The sequence below is a fragment of the Silene latifolia genome, chromosome 2 (genome assembly GCF_048544455.1).
Source record: "Silene latifolia isolate original U9 population chromosome 2, ASM4854445v1, whole genome shotgun sequence".
In the NCBI taxonomy this organism is placed as follows: domain Eukaryota; kingdom Viridiplantae; phylum Streptophyta; class Magnoliopsida; order Caryophyllales; family Caryophyllaceae; genus Silene; species Silene latifolia.
In genome coordinates this window covers 185,435,674-185,453,202 of record NC_133527.1, presented here as the reverse complement: position 1 = coordinate 185,453,202, position 17,529 = coordinate 185,435,674, and the positions used below count along the sequence as shown (strand labels likewise).

At 37.2% G+C, this 17,529-nt stretch overlaps 2 protein-coding genes and 1 long non-coding RNA gene across 13 annotated transcripts; 2 read left to right on the top strand and 1 right to left on the bottom strand.

Moving 5' to 3' along the window:
- Positions 1–1,026: 1,026 nt before the first annotated feature.
- On the top strand, positions 1,027–5,180 carry LOC141631617 (uncharacterized). Of its 11 annotated transcripts, none has more exons than XR_012537675.1 (8): positions 1,027–1,416; positions 1,641–1,745; positions 1,864–2,114; positions 2,313–2,565; positions 3,206–3,312; positions 3,399–3,492; positions 3,789–4,011; positions 4,671–5,180. It is a non-coding gene; the product is annotated as an uncharacterized LOC141631617 (long non-coding RNA). The 11 variants fall into 11 exon arrangements; XR_012537671.1 differs by having other exon boundaries at positions 2,268–2,565; XR_012537667.1 differs by having other exon boundaries at positions 1,029–1,416; positions 1,864–2,387; positions 2,494–2,565.
- A 3,217-nt stretch (positions 5,181–8,397) lies between these two features.
- On the top strand, positions 8,398–15,737 carry LOC141643737 (F-box protein SKIP23-like). Its single transcript, XM_074453027.1, has 4 exons — positions 8,398–9,717; positions 13,042–13,111; positions 14,739–14,972; positions 15,065–15,737. The coding sequence occupies exons 1-4, from the start codon at positions 8,438–8,440 to the stop codon at positions 15,248–15,250; spliced, it is 1,770 nt and encodes a 589-aa protein (XP_074309128.1). The 5' UTR covers positions 8,398–8,437; the 3' UTR covers positions 15,251–15,737.
- A 321-nt stretch (positions 15,738–16,058) lies between these two features.
- LOC141641780 (uncharacterized) lies at positions 16,059–16,996 on the bottom strand. Its single transcript, XM_074450429.1, has 2 exons — positions 16,367–16,996; positions 16,059–16,313 (listed from the first exon to the last, which is right to left on the bottom strand). Exons 1-2 carry the CDS (start codon positions 16,994–16,996, stop codon positions 16,059–16,061), a joined length of 885 nt encoding a protein of 294 aa, XP_074306530.1.
- Positions 16,997–17,529: the final 533 nt, after the last annotated feature.

Genomic DNA, 17,529 nt, shown 5'->3' with positions numbered 1-17,529 from the left:
AAGACCTATTGTTAATCAAATAAGCTACCTGAAATGAAATGTTACCTAGAGTAGCATTTGAGATTTCAGGTACCTGATTTGGTTTGATTTTCCGTTTTTACCCTTTAAATCTATACTATTAAATAATTATCATATCCTTTTACGTCATTTCATCAAAATCAGTTACTTTTTCAGTTAGTTTGCCAAACATTTTTTTATATAATCAGCTACCTTATCTGTTCCTAATTTTCAGCTACCTTATCAGTTACCTTTTCATATTTCAGTTAGCTTTTCAGTTTTTAGCTACCTTTTCAGGTTTCAGCTACCTTTTCAGGTAGTTTTACCAAACAGAGCCTGATTATGAAATAAATTTAAAATCCCGACACCAATTATAAATTTTGGCATAAATTTGGTTTCCTATTTTTTTTAATAACTTTTCCACCATATATCCTTTCCCTCCAAAAAAAAAGAGGAGTTTTTTTTTTAATAAAATTAGTTTTACAGCATAAATAATAATAATAATAACAATAATAATAATAATAATAATAAGGACTCTTTGTTTGTCACGACGAGTATCTATGTCTAGTTCGCGAAAGATTGAGTGCCATAATTTGGTATCAAATTAATGTTCTGATTGTGTGCTAGAGGCATTATTAGTATGATTTATCTAGCCATCTTTTTTAGCTAGATAGCAAGCAATCATTTAGCAATGAACACTAACTGAAAGCGGCCGGATCTTTCTAAACCTCGGGTAAGAAGAGGAAGCGAAGCTGAGGTGGATGAGCCCAATCTCTTGGCTTTGCGTGAGGAGCGAGTGAAACCTTTTCAGCTTTTTTCTTTCATAACCTTTCGAAAAGAAAGAGGGCTTGGCTTAACCCTCGTAATTAGGTCGGGGCCTGATTGATAGGGAACCGGCAAAGTTAATCATTAAGTGGTAGAGTGTTCATAGAAAATAAAGCGTCGCCCAAAGTATGTTAACTACCTACTACAATGAGGATATTTCATTCATATCTATTCACCTTAACATAAAAGTCTCTAAGCCTGTGCACTGTTCATATGAACAGTACCTGTGCGCTGCGTTTTGAGGTGGAACGTTGCGTTTTACGCTAGGCCTGTTTCCCTTACTGGACTCCTGCATGTGGGCCTTCGTTTATTGCTGCAGCAAACTCTGGCCTTTACCCTTCACCTCACTTTCCTCTATGCTGCCTCTCATTTCCGTTCTCTCTCCTCTCTTTCTTCGCTGCTTTTTCCCTTCAAATCCTTCCTACGACTCTTTTTTTTTTCTTTTTAGAAACCATCTCCACCTTAAAAAACATTTACTGTGCGATTTGGTAGAGTTTATAAGGCATTGTTAAAGGTCGTGTCGATGGCAGGTTAATCGACAATGCAAGGATGATCATGGGACATTGGTTATAGACTTACAGTCTCAAATGCTAGGTAATTATCATCTCCTAAACCCTAATTTTAATTTTATTACTTCATCTTCTATACTGTTAATTCGATTTCATTAATAAACTTAGGTTTTGTAGCTTATTATGGGATTTAATTTGTCTCAGCTATTCAATTTGCTAACCCTAACTTCTGAAATCTGACATTAAAACTGATTGATTCATCAATGCAGGACATCCTAATTCAATCCCTCTAATTTCCTCATAATGCAGGATACATTTTTTCATTGATTTATCATTTTGGGGTTACACTGATTGATTCATCAATGCAGGACATCACAAATCTTTAATCTCCTCCGCCCCATTTATTCACACCAGGTATCTCCCCACATCCTAATTCAATCCCTCTAATTTCCTCTCACTTTTTCCTTAATTACTTAATGTAGTAATCTTATTAGCCTAACCTAACCTAAACTCTGATTTTTTTGTATTTTAGAATAATGTGGCAAATTGGTACTCCATTGCAGCTGGGCTTCAATTGGAAGCGCAGGGAGAGTCAAGGGGAGACAGTTGGCATGGGTTTAATGTTATTTCGTTTTGCCGGATACCTATAGTGATTAATCTTCGGTCAAGAGGGGGTAAGGGAGGTGCTCCGTGGTGGGAATTATTGGATTGCAGGAATAACGAACACGATTGGACCTGCAATGGGCATCGAGCCCTTGATGTACATTATCTATCCTGGTCGAGGTATTTGCTTTATTACATCTGACTGTATTAGTGACTGAACATGGAAGTTAAAGGCAATGTATTGATCTGTAAAATGTCGATAATAGCTTAGCCATGAGACCGGACAAAAGAAAAATGAATCTCACAAGAGTAACCATGGTTTTCTTGTTGTAGCTTTACCTATTGATGAATCACTAAGTGTAATCCTGGAGCTTATAGGTTGGTTGATGTGGTTCCGAGTATAGATTTGTCGGAAGAAGACAGGCCAAAGTTTTCCTTCTTTCTTTTTACCAAGTTTGTTCTCTTTTTCTATTTTAATTAAAGAAAAATGTACCATACATAATCCTTCTGATCTACTATATTATATAGAAATGTGACTAATGTTCAAGTGATGATGAAGGTTTAGCTGGACCTTGTTAGCTTCACAGAGTAAAGCCACTACTCAAATCCTTGTACTTTTGGCTAGCTTGAGGTTCGTTTTCTTTATTTGCTTCTTTAAAATAACTCTGCATTTTATACATTTAGCTTTGATTGGAGGTAGGGTTTGGATAACCATGGTAGAACTCAAATTTAATGGCAATGGAGTGGATGATTAATGATTATGGTAATAAGTGGGTAATACATAAACTGTTGTATTGTTTTCCGTTTTTGATTTGATTTTTAATTTTATTGTTGCTTTGTTAATTTAATTTCAACTGAGTGTATGATTAATGATTTTATGGTGAATGAAGTGTGAATCACACACCCTGCACCACGGATTGATGCGGAAGGACTTTGAATACAAATTTCCCGTCATTGATTGTCTCAAATGAAAATTCTTGTGATCTGAGTCCAACTTAAGGGTTTGTTGTTGTTTGTTGATGTTCTTGTTCTCAAGGGTTTGGATTTTGGCCCTTTTGATCATGACCCAAGTTCAGTTCCGATCATAGGAAGAACCGATCTTTGTCATACCATAACTAATAATATTGGTTACTATTTATCTCAATCCGATAAGTTGTTACAACAGATAGATTACATTTATTGACCATAGTAACTGATAATATATAGTAGTTTCATGTCTCAGTTTTTGTTAAAATCGTCAATTGATGAACTCTGAGCCTTCTTATTTTTAGCTTATTTGTTAGATGGTGATTCTGTCCCTAATTTCAAGCAAGCCAAAGTGAAGGCATTAGTTAAAGATAGGCGGGCAGCCCTTGAAGCCTTCGGAACTTATGTTGAGGTATGTGCCTGAATTTTTTACGACTCTCATTCTTCTAATTTTGGCAAGCCTTTTGTAATTGTCCAATATTGTCTTTGTGACTTTAGCTTGACCGCTGGTTCAAATATGATCAGTCATTTTCTGGAGACGCAGATGATAAATTGATAAGACAGCTATGTTCGTGCAGCTATATGCCCTAATGTATGTATCTTGCATACTCTTACTACCCTTTTCAACAATTACACCAAAAAAACTATCCTGTCACCGGTTATTGTTGTCTTCAACTTATCTTAACTTTTTTGAACTCAGAGTGTTATTCAAGTACTTTTTGGTGAATACAGATACAAACTTTTATGAATTTAAAAAATTGATCTTTTCAAAAGTTAGCTAAAAGAAGTTGAAGAGAACATGTCATAACTAATTTCTAGATCCAGATTTTAATTTTCCAAATATCTGTATAATTTGTTGTCGTACATGGTCTATGTGTGTACATGCAGGTTTCTTGTTCAAAGCTCATCACGGTAGATTACGTGTGAGAATGGTGGAAATTAGTGAAAGTACCCCGGCATGTCCATTTGATAAGTTCACATTATAATGGCATTCAAGCTCCCAGGACAAGCAATGCACGAAAGTTAGCTGAGCAGGATGAATCTACGATGAGTCATTGATGGGCTTAGGAGTTCAAGAGGTGTACATATACTCTCTCTTTCTGAGTATAAGGTTCGCATTTAATCTGAGCACGCCATTAAGAAATTTAATCAAATAGTGAATCACTGCGTATTTCACCTCTTTATCAAGAGTCAGAACGTAGGTATTGACTCAACAAAACAACATAGGAGAAAAGAAACAAAGCCAAATTTCCTCAAAGTTCCCAAGATCATGTGTGTTATGTTTAGGAAGGCATCCTTTGACTGATGAAACTTTTTGATAGACGGCATCATTTCTTTCCATTCTGGGAGCCTTCTTTTGCCAGAAAGGAGCTGAGCTACCCATTTTCCTTGCGACTATAAGAAAGGGAAACCTATGAGCTGTAAATTCAAAAGCCAAAGCCATTGTCTTTGTTAGCGAAGTTTCTCATATAAAATGTTATGATTACCTGCCTTTCCTATCATGATATGAAGATGAGATAAACCAATGGGAATATTACATAGAGACAATCTAAGCCTAGGTTTTAAATTTGGCCTCTTTAGGGATTAGGTGGGTGGGAGAGGGGGAGGGTTGAGGAAAATTAGGAAGGCGGGAGGGGGTGGGACTGTGGGAGAGTAGGAGAGGGAGGGAGGGAGGAAAAGCGTCTATGCTTGGTTTTGTTCAAATTACCTTCGCATTTTGTAGTTATTGAATGACCTATTTAAAAAAAAATGGCGCTGATTGTTATGCAGATTATGAATAACAGGATGAAGATAATGATGTTGAGATAGATTATTTGCTGATCGTTTAGTAGCTAAGATGATGGTGGACCACCTTAGGTTAGAACATGGACCATATTTTTTTGGTTTTGTTGATTAGTTTTGGTTATGTGTGTATGTTGATAGGCTGATTTGAGCAATACCATCATATAATACGATGCTTTTAAATATTTGTGTGGTTTGTTATTATTGGGACGTGTTGTATCTGGAAAAGTATATTGAACAGTGAGGGATCCACTAGGTTGGTTGGTCAGGAACTACTGGGGGTTTTGGTTGGTCAGAAACTGCATTAGTGTTTCATTGGAAGAAGAAATGGGTATATAATGTTTTTTTAAGCGAATTTGGATGTAACAAAAGGGAACTATTGCATTAAGGTCATTGATCAATGTACTTTTGTGTATCGAACATGATCATAGCTTAGTAAAAGTTGTAGCTTGGCACTAAAAATTTCGTTTTTGACATTTAGGAATGTAAATTTATTGATGCTTTTTGTTATGTTATGTTCTAAACCGTGGTTCAATGGCAGACTTGCTAACATTTGCTATTAATGCTTGGACCATCAATTATGAAGGTCATTGGTACGCCGCCCAAAGTACCAGTGATGGAGTTGTAATGTTAGAAGTATGGGGGTTCGTTTTAGTTTACTTATCCGACACCGATTGTTGAAAAATTTGCAAAGTCCGGAGACCTTGCGTATTATTCCTACATGAGCCAAATAAGAAATAAAACAAAGACGAATACTTCGAATGTACATGTGAGAAAAATTCCAAGTCCATACATTCTGCTTTACAAAATGAAATCACACACATTTGAACTTCTATTCCGCTTGTTATATTGATGATGCTATCTTTATAGGAACTTTAGTAAAATTCATACATGTTATTTTTTGGGAGGAATGCTCGTAAGTGGAGTGATGAGGTTGAATTCGGACTACTCTAGGATTAAGAAATAGGTTTTCGTTTGAATTAAATTGTCAAGTTGCAAAAAAAAAAAAAAAAAAAAAAAAGAGGACAATAGGGCTTAACAAATTTCATATCATCCAAATTCCAAACCGTTGTAAATGAGAATACTTCACAACGGAGTGTAAAATCATCCAAACCAATACTTCTTTGGGGAGTTTTCTTACCTTATTAACAAAAAAACAAAAAACAAAAATACTTCTTTGGGGAGTGATTGATGCATACCTTCGTTGTAAAACGGTTATAAGTAAAACTTAATGATCTTCTAAGAGGTTCTCAATTGGTTTGTATCAAATGTTACATGTCACTGCCTTGGAGGCAATTGGGGCTTTACTTTTAGTAAACAGACGAAGAATAAGATATTAATTAGGTGTTCTTTATCAGAGAAATTTTTACTTCGATCATAATGCTTCTTTTATTCCCAGTTAGAAAATTGTATCATGCTAATATAAAGTAAAATGTACTCATTTAATATAAGCGAAAAGTCAAAGTCCATCAAACCAAATGAACTACTTTTACTATGATATTACTAAGGCTTTTTCCCATATTCAACATCTGTCGATCGGATATTCACAATCGAGTGACAATACTATTGTTCCAAAAAGTGCAAAATGCGTATTAGTTTAGTTAATTTCAATTGATTTGTTATCTATTTCATTTTTGCATATAAACGCCTTTTCATTCTACAACTAGTTCGGTTGCCCGTGAAATTCACAGAGCTTTTTTAGTTGTGGTATTTGTAGTGGGGGAATTACATTATTTAGGGGTTGTTTGTTGTCTTGTTTTTTTGTGTAGTGGAGGGAAGTTTTGAAGTTGTTTTTTTGACTGAAACCGTTAAACAAACCAAAGTCAGATGTCACCCGATAAGTTTGTCTATTAACTGAACATTAACCGAGAAGCCATAAAGCTGTTGAAATACGGAGTAGGGACATTAACCACACAACGTTGCCATCCAAATCAATTCATTTACGATAAAAAAAAAGAGTATCTACACAATTAACCTAAAATCAAAGTAAAAATATAGCTAATCCCATTAATTTGTATATATAATGATGTAATTAATCAAAGTAACATCAAAATTGAAAGGAAAAATAACCATTGTTTGAGAATAAAGAGCTATTAATAAATCAAGCAACTGTTCTGAAATTAAAAGGCGAATTTTCATACCAATTCTGCCACCGATGTATGTACACGTGCGAAGTATTTGTAACCAATTCGTGCAGGTCTTTCAATTAATCTATCGAAGTTGTCCCATTGTTGATTGATGTAAATAGATATAATAGAGGTGTAATAATGAGGGAATTAATTGAGGTGTATAGAGTATTTGTATTTCGGTTTTAAGTTTTCGGTTTCTCGGAGGTATACGAAGAGCCTAGAAGACGAGGAATACTAGGCTTTGTGGTTTTTCTTTATTACCACATTTTTCTTTTATTTCTTATTAATTAATATAGATAATAAAATAATAAATATGTGGTGACATGTGGCAAGTAGTAATAGTGCTGATGTGTCGCTTCAATAGAGGCTCAAGAAGCCTTTTTATGTTATTATATAGATATTAAATAATATGATATTACTCAATTCTTAATACATACAATTATCCTTGTTATGTGATTGGAACACATTTGCCATTTATGTAATTTGACTTCATTAAATTACTAAGCTCAGTAAATAAGTCCATTACTTCTATTATTTTTGGGGTACCGCTAGGCAAACAACAACTCGAAAGTAATAATATCTTGGGGTATCGCGCGCAAAGCGCGCGATACAACAACTAGTATAGTGTAAAGTATAATTGTGAAGCTCTAAATTTTAAGCATGATATGTTTAGAGGTGAACGAACTCAAGTGAATCTTTAAAGTATTTGATAGAACTTGTGCCAATAAGATATATTGTCTTTTATAGATCACATTTTACCTTGATGTTAAAGCCGTGTGAGTAACCTTTACTTTGCATCAAACTTGGTGGTCAATCTACATTATACATTGTCTTAGTTGTTGCTTTTTGGTGCTAAAAATGATATGTTTTGTTTGACATAACTAGTGTGAAAACGAAAAATGATACAGTGTTAGAAATATAAGCAGAGTCAAAACAAGTAATATCTGTTACACGTGCAAGATTACAGGAAGATAAGTAATTATATTAGAAAACACACATTGAGAACATAAAAAACCAGCCAAAGGTAGACATGGCCAGGTGATTGGCAGGGCTAGTCTACTAGCATGTGGGAGGGAGTCAAGGAAGACCGCCCCTCAACCGACCCATGTGTCGTGGCTAGATTAGGCTAAGTCGGACCGATTTTTATTTTATGGGTTTGAGTTTTAGTAGGTCAAATTGCGGAGGTCGGGCCAACACCAACTCAAGTGAGGGGGCTAGCTTGGGGCACCACCTGGGACTTGAAAGTCGACCATGGGTCAAGCAGGGCCAATCTGTCCAAGCTCCAAATGGTTATACGACTTATACCTAACATTATTAACCAAACAAATGACCCGATCAGACCCTAACTCAAAACGCTATTGTAACCCAAATTCGAATTAACTTGACCAAATACGCCCCCTTTCGAATTTTTGCTGTTACACCCTAATTACCCATAAATATCTTGATAATAGTTAACCCAAAAATGTTCTCGGACCTGCCCGACACAAAGTCTATTAAATTTTTCTAAAAAATGACTCAGCCCAAACCCGACTGGTCGACCCGTTTAGGCGTTTGCCATGTCTAAAAAGGTCCCCCTCGTGGTCGTGGTTAGACAGGTTACTTCCCTCCTTAAACTTATATAGATCAATGGAGTCTACAAATCCGCCATGGCCAGACCTTCCCCAAGAACTACTCTCCACAATAGCTAATTTCTTAATCTCAAACCCTAATAACCCTAACCCTAATCCCCTTGACATCCTCACATTTCGCTCAATCTGCAAATCATGGCGATCGTCATGTTCCCCTATTTCTTCTCCCTATATTCTCTCTCCTCTCTTCCCTCTCACCACATCTCGCCCACTTCCGCCTGCTTACAATCGTACATCTGCAACATCCCATTCATCAATTGGCTCCACACTCTCTGTCACAATCATCTACTCGCTTTCTCCCCCAATTCAATCGACATTGATTCCGAACAATTTCATGCTTTTCGTCGATGAATTTGATTCTGGAAAGTTGAAGATTCGGCAACCTTTTACCAGAGGTTCGTACTCCGTTCCTGCTCCGCTTTTTTTCCCAGTTAATTTGAATTTGATTGATTTTCGTGTTCGTGAAATTAGTCGGTTTTATAATCTTAGTTATTGGTACTTTTACGATGATAAGCGAAATGTTGAGATTGAGAAGCCAGTGTTACGGTCCGAGGATGTTCACAAGGTTGTTTTGTTTTCGGATTATTCGGCTGTGGTTGCCCTCTATGATGGAGGAAAATTGGGATTGTTTAGGTTAGATGAAGGGATATATAATGTCGGTGTATATCGGAATAGTCGTGGTCGATGGTGTGTTCTGCACAGTGGGAAACACTTTCGCTTTGATGACATTGTGGAGTATAAGGGTAGGGTTTTAGGTGTTGATCGTGGGGGGAGGGTTTATGAGATTGGCCAATCTAGGTCCGAAATAAATCTCATTGTTCGTTCTAGTTGTATTAATAATTTTGGTGGTGGAAGGCGGAAGCGATTTGTGGAGTCGTTAGGGTTGTTGTATTTAGTTGTTAGATGCAAGGATTGTGTTAAAAAAGATGGAAGTCTGATTTTTAAGGTGTATCAGCTGAATGAAGAGAGTAGGAAATGGGTTGAGATCAACGGTATTGGTGATCGTGTCTTTTTCTTTGGGCGTGAGTTCTCCTTCTCGGCTTCAGCTCAAGAAGTGTCGTGTGGAAAGAATTGCATCTTGTTCAAAGAGCATAGTTTCAAGTCCTACAGTGGAGATCAAGTTGATGACAATGAGAAGTTTTATCAGTTAGTGAACAATTGTCTTGACATTGGGGTGTGCCATTTGGATGATGCTACTTATGTTGGTTCAATTGAGTCATACCCGGGCTATTCATATACATTATGGCCGCCTCCGGCTTGGCTTTGGCCTATTGAGAGGTAAGTATGGACACACATTTAATTGGCTTACTTTATAATATATTAATATGTTGGTTGATTCAGTAATGTGGAACTTAAAGGTGATCCGTAGTGTTTCTTATAAGTTACTTTTGGCTTACAGTTTTGTAGTGTTAGTGTTACGGTGTTATGGTGTTTGTTACAGTGTGTGTTTCACAATATTTACACTTACTCATTTGGATTCGAGAAGAAAAGATGTCAAATAGGAGAGAGTAGAAAGAATGAGATGGCGGTGATTTGCGTGGCCAGAGGAGAACAATGGAGGTTGGCGGCAAGGTTATGGTGGAGAGCCGGCTTCAACCGTGATGTTGTGCCTTTGGTGGGTGGGGGTAGGGGATGTAGTGGAAGTAGGGGTGGGGGTTAGTTAAATAGGAGCTTAGCATTAGTGGTAAATGGTACTTTATAATATGCATACTTTAGAAAGATAAGCTATTGTTTTAGTCCCTTAATTTTTGTCATATAAGAAAAGTGAATAAAAAGATGTTCTCCAAAAAGGAATATGGGAACAACATTGGGATGTGGATGGAGTATAAGTTACGATTAGCTTACAATTTTTAGAGAACTACTCCGTATAAATTATGTTTGTTGTTTAATGAAGTGCATGTATTATTCAGAGTGTCTACACTTATTCATTGAGTCCCTCCATTCTAGAGACGGAAGTGGTCTGAGCCGGCTCCCGGACCGGCCCACCGTGTCTGAAAGAGAAAGTGGAATGAGTAAGCACGATGAGATGGTTTTCGTGCCATGTCGTGCCATTCCCCCATTTTGAAATACGCAGCCTTGGCATGGCCCAAACACGGTAGCGCGTTGGTTCGTTTCGTGCCGTGCTTTCCCCGGAGTCGTGCCATAGGGGTGTGCCAAATTGTCAACCCGAATTGAGATTGGCCCAAAATGGTTACTGGGCGTGTCAACACCGCCCAATAATCACACAACTTGTTTTTTGCATTTTAGACTTGCCATCATGCTGACCTGCCAGGTCCCAGCCCATCAAATGTGTGCCAGTGGGCCTTAGCATGCCAAAGCACCGTGCGAACATACGTGCCATAAGTGTGTCGTGCATAGGCCTAGGCCTGCTCTTTTTCGCAAACACTTGGCCTTGATACGACACGAGGCCCAGGAAGTGCCATGCCAAACTGGGCCGTGCATGCTGGCCCATGCCATCCCACCGGCATGTGTGCCCACTTCAATCTCTACTCCGTTCATTTGTATTCACTGCATTTTCCTCTTTAGCCGTCTGAATAATTTCACTGTATTTCCTCTTTGCATAAGGAATAACCCACTACAACACTCTAGGGCTGTGCAAAAAATCCGATTATCCAAATTGATCCGATATCCGATCCGAATCCGATCCGAATGTTTGGATATCGGATCTGAAAGTTATGTTTTGTTTAGATATCTGATCCGAAATCTTTGGTTTTGGTTTGGATATGAATATTAGAATTAAAACATTTGGATATCTGATCCGATCCGAAACTATAGTTTTCTAGTATAATTTCGAAAAAATAAAATTTTATTTGATTTAACAACTTAATTAATGTTTAAAATATTAGAGAAATATCTAGGTGGTACTTAAATTTTATGTCGAGAACATTGGAATAAGAATATTAAAGAAAATCATCATGTACGACTATGAATATAATTGTGTTTCAAACTTAATTTTAAAGTAAATTTAAAAGTATGGATATCCGCATCCGATCCGATCATTTTGGATACCCGAACATTGGATATCCGAAACATTTGGTTTGGATATTGGATATCTAATTTCAGGATTTTTAATATGGATATCCGATCCGAACTAGCACTTTGGATCAAATACCCGATCCGTACTCTGCCCTACAACACTCTGTTAATGAGTAGGAACCCCAGTCATCTGTCACAGTTTCTTTCTCTCTTAAAACTTGGGTCTAAAACAAAATCTAGTTACTTCAGATGAGTATTGGGAGAAAACGTTGAAATAATGTTGAATAGTTGTTTGGTTGGTTGTACATAGTATTTGTTAACAAAGCGTCTTGCTTGTGACGGACTAATCGTCCGTCACAAGCTGAAGACCTCTCACAAAAAGGGAGAGAGGACAAGGTGGGACACCCCCCATGTGCTTCCCCACTCACCTCTCATGGGCTTTTTGTGAGAGGAAACGGTATCCGTCACAAGCTTGTGATGGATATTGCCGTCTTCAATGAGATTTTGTGATTTGTTAGTAGGAAGCTCCAATGTTATTATATTCCCTAATGAACATTAATGCATATGGAATACATTGTTGTTCAGAGCGTAGGTATAAAGTAGCCCAACTGTCCGATATTAATTTTTTTTGTTGTATTTTACTCTAAAAACCACTATTTATTGTAAATAACATGAAAAATGGAGAGATGCAGTAGACTAAAGAGAAGAGAGAGAACACTAAAAAAAGAAAGTAAGAAAATTATATTGGGACTACTTAAAAAGAAAAGTGAAAAAAATATAGCTATTGGATTGGACGAAGTGGAGCTTTCCGTGGAAAGCCTCACTTACTTGCCTCCTTGTTGACTTACTTCCTCAAATGTGAGAAGTTAAATAACTCCATGCAGTTTCAAACTTTCACCAACAGGCAAATGGGATTCCTTAAAATATACGGAGTACCACTTTATGGGGATTCTTGTGTCAAGTAAACACATCAAATAATAATCATAAAAATGTATTTGTCGCTATGTCAAGTACCTTGTCCGTGATATATATGCAGATCATTATGTAGGTTTGGCAGGTTGTCTATGAATGCTTAGGAGGCGTATATAACCATTACTACCCTCACATCTCCTCTTTTGCCTTTTACGTACCTGTTGGAATATTAATCTAGAAAAATCTAGATTATGCATTAGAAATATTTCCTAGAATTGTCTTTGTAAAAATCTACCTCAAGGCTCTAGATTATTCTACAATGTAATAGAATGTTAGAGAGGTAGACTTAAGAAGCCTATAAATAGGATTCATAAGATCACCATTTGTGTGTAGCCTCAAGCTCTAACATGGAGCTATGAAGGTCATACCATCAATATCGTCTCCCCCAAATATCATGTAATATCACACATTTAACATATAAATAAAATCATCCATTTTTGGAAGAATATCGTATCCACTGCATTCCGCTGTCAAACTTCCAACAGTACCTAAACTTAATCGTGAAACTTATGCACCTGAATTTCTACCTTTTAATACCTTGATTGGCTAGAGCATTCTCCATGTTTTAACTTGCATAGATAAACTAGTGACTTTGTAAGATGTCTCTCAATTTGCTTGTCTGAACATTTTATGTTATTTTATTTTTCCTTTCAGGTTACAGCGCCTTTGGAGAATTGATACTGCAATTGATGTTATATTAAAGGAGATGTTTGAGAAATTCAAGGTTCTTAATCTTTTATGCTTAATTTCAATTGTATTTATTTTGTCTATATCAATGTGCGACTTTTCTTTTCAGCGTTGGTTACTGTAACCACCCTGTAATTATCCCCTAACCTTGAAGGTTGCACTTTCAATTAGCTGAATTGCAGGATTCAGGAAAGGGATTGCATGTTTGGTTAATGCACAGAAAATAAAACATATATTATGCCCTTATAAATGTAGATATATGGGGACATAGTCGTAACTTAGCTTTATAGTGAGCAACAATGTACCGGCGTTAGAAATTAGTATTATGGTACTGAGTACCTTCAGTCCTTCCTTGTGTTGGAAGAAGTGTACCATTTTCTCTTTAAGAGTTGGTCGTGAGTCTCATGAGTCATGACACATCTTGCTAAGCTCTACTTTTGTTTGCAGCGCTCGTGCGTACATGTTACTTGTATATGTGTGCATATATATTCCCTTTCTTTTCATCTAATTTTTTTTTTCAATTTTCTATAACCACTGAGTGAGATAGGTCAAAGAGGTACCCCTTAAATAAAGTAGCTTAGGAGTTATGTCATTATGATTGTTAGGTACAGACATCCAACATATCAATTCTGTTCTGGCTGGCTGGCTTTTCTTTTACTTGTTTTTTGACCCTTAGTTTATAAAAGCTCACCTCTAGTGCGCCTAAGGTGCCTCGATGAGGCATTAGCCAAAACGCCTTAATGCATTTTAGGCGCACCTTTTAGACGAAGCTCACATAACAAGACTCCCTAGTACACACTTTCGATATATTTTTCATCTAGTTCTGTAATTATGCCATTTCTTTTCCCCCATTATTCCTAACTATTACTCATTTACATGTTAGCCAACATAAAAACTCCTAAAAAAGGTATTATTGCCTGAAATTTTGTTGCAAAATACAAATTTCTCACCAAAAATAAGGCGCCTTGCATCCAAAAGGCGTGTGCCTTCGGCCTCTTGGCGTGTTGGTGCCCTTGCGTCTCTTCAAACTAAGTTTTGACCATACCCTTATTGTTGGATTCATGCCTAAACAGCTTTGGACTATGATTAATGTTAGCTGACCCCAAATCACGTTGGGACTAAGGCTCAGCTGTTGTATGTAATAGTTGGAGTTTTACTCAAGCTTGTAATAAGCTAAGGATGTGATCGAGTTTTTGTCTCATTGACTCTGTCTTGCTATGCTAGGGCCTAGGAAGTATATGTAACTTCTGATAGTTTAGCGACTTTATTCAGATACCAGTGCATGAACATATATATCTGGTCTGTTGACTTCGAAAGATGATTTATCTCTAACATGAATATTGCTCCCTTCATCATATTTAGACTGTACTCTTTTGACTTGGGCTTCTAAACAATATTGACTTTGAGTGATAGTTTCTCACAGAAACTAATGTATTTAGAAAATTATAATATTGATAATATGAAAATAGCTCTTTTGATAACTCGAACATGATCTCTACATATATTTGGAGAAATTATTATTGGTAAAAGTTGGCATTGATTGACCATCAAGATCAAATGGGGACAACAAATGTCAGATGGAGGTAGTATATGCTTGGAAGGTGTTCAATTTACATCATCGGATGGTAACGAAAGATATGGTAAATTCACTTGTTTCCATGCAGACCAAGTTCTCAGAGCTCATGTTGGAGGGAGGAGGCAGTCTCTCTTGCGATGGCTTTCAGAATTTTGTTGGTGATGGCTCGCCTGATTCTAATAACAGTGATAATGTTGTAGAAATTTGGGGCGAACTTCAAAATTTGAAGATGAGAGTAAATAATTTCAAAACGACCGAACAAAGACTCATGAGGTGGGAGAAGACCTTACAGGATGAACCATCCGTAATCATGTTGAATCAAGTAAGTTCTATCCCATGTGTTTTTCATGTAAACCTTAATTTTTGTTGTCAAGATAATGTTAATGTATTTACATTTGATTGGTGGAACTCCAGATGGACAGATCACTTCTGCCAGCGCAAGCTACTGATCTTGTGCACGACTTTCACACAAAGATCGAGAGTAATCACGGTGTTTGTTCAAATATGATGAAGGTTTTGTGTGCCGAACATAATGCTTGGATCTTTCAGGTTGAGGAAATCGCTTATGAGTTGATACGTCAATTCTTCTCGTCCTGCTGAGGAGTCATCGAGCGCACATGGTATCTCAAATATGTGATTTGGTTTCCTTCAGTGTTGCATATAATTCTGTTGTTGCTTGTTTCATTGATCCTGTGTTTTGGCACAAGGAGTCCCAAGGACAAATTTTCTACGTCCGACTATGTTGTTTCAGTCCACGATATGAAGGGCGTGTTTGGGTGCGACATGGTATCGAGTTGTGGAGTTGTTTGAGAGTCTTGGGGAGAGTAAGTAGAAGGGAGCTAGGAGACCGTTGACGCCGTGGTAATTGAATGGTGGTGTTATTATCCTTCTTTTTGGGGGTGGATCATGAATGTAACTTGAGATTCTTCAAACTAATTATCTTGACATTTCTAGTGGGTAATGTTCCTATTAGTTGCACAAATTCCTGGATATTACTCGGCTCTCGTATTTTTGGAACAATGGTTAAACATACCATGTCGAATTGTCAACTATAAAATTCTCCGAAATTAAGCACTTTTTCTTTTTATTGCCCGTTAATTGCTAATATTACCAAATAAATGACCCAAATACCATTAGTTTTGACAAAATTGGTGTGATTAGTTTAATTAGATTTTTTTTGACAAGCAGTTTAATTAGAAATTGGAACTCATGCGTCACCATTATTGCCCTAGATTTCTATGAATGCCTTTGTTATGTGATAGTGTGATACAATACAATACTCAATAAAGTTCCTTTATATTTTGAGAAAGTCACCTACCAAAATTCAATTTGATTAAAGTGACCAATTAGTGTCTTTTTTTTTTTTTTTTTAATTTATTTATTTTGGCAACTGTAAAGAAAGACATATCTAACTATACATGGCCTCACATGCGAGGTCATGACCAAATTTATTATAAGACCTAGGAATATAACTAAAAGCTAAACAGTGAAAAAAAGAGACAATATCATCAACATCAGCTAGAATATCCGCAAGGCAATGATGAGCTTTCTGAATCCCTGCAAGAGAACAAATAAGCGAAAGACAGTCCGACGAAACTTCCAAGTGACGCAACCCCTGATCCACTGCCCATTTCATCGCTCCATAAATCCCTAAACCTTCCGCCTGTAAAGCAGATTCAGCTCTAATACCCCTCCTAGCCGTAAAGATCACCTCACCTGTACGGCTGTACTTGACAAAACAACCCACCCAATCCCTGCATTATCAACTGTTTTCCACTCAGCATCCACCATAATCCGCACATGATCACAGTCACTGATTGAACCAACCACACAAAAAGGTTTACTTTCTCGAATCCATGCTACTTGATCATCCTGCGAACCCATATCAGACGATTCATTCATTGTACTCGCAGACGACTTCATTTCCAAGGCCTTATCAGCCATTGTAACAATTTGATTCCATTGGCTGAAAAACATATTTGGGTGAAAATTGATTTCTTGAAAAAGAACACGATTTCGGACGCTCCAAAGACACCAAATCATCGCTAGGAACATAACCACACGTTCCGCTGATCTCTCTTGCTTATCCAAATAATATATCCAATCCATGATCCATCTTCCAACCGGTAAATGCGACCCATTTTCCGCACGAATCCCAATATCAGATGTGGCCCACAATCTTCGAGATACAGGACAATCACGAAAAAGGTGTTCCATAGTCTCCATAACCATACTATCATTGTTGCACAGTTTACATCTCGTATCAACCCCGATGCCTCGTCGTGCAAAGTTTTCGCCCACTGATAAGGAGTTAGTTATAATACGCGACATCAGAATTTTCCGCATTAGTGTCAAATATGAAAATTTGTATAATTGGTATATAGTACCGTGGCATAGTAAACCGGCTTCTCGGAAACTGGATTGCCACTTTGATGCTTTTGCGAAGAAGAAAAGTAATGCACGATCCGCATGGTGCTGTCAAGTGTCAAGGGTCACACGAACACAATGGGGCAACACGAATATGCCGGAGTGGCTTCGTGTACTCCGCATGAATGTGTGACAGCGGCCATGTGTGTCCTACACGAACCTTCTCTAGTCCCAACACTTGGGATTTTCAGGCTGTTGTAACAAGTGTTTTGGTCATTGATTGAAGGGAGAAAACAACATAAAGCTTGGGAGAAGTCTTGTAGGATAATTATTCGGCCTTGTTTGAATTGAGGGATTTGAAAGGAAAGGGAGGGATAATTATTCGTTTATATGAGAATTTGTTGGATATTAAGAGTAAGTGCAATGGAAAATGAAGAGTCAAGGACGAGAACACCTAAGAGGGGGAGGGGGTGAATTAGGTGTCCAATTAAAATTTTTAAGCTTGAATTAAG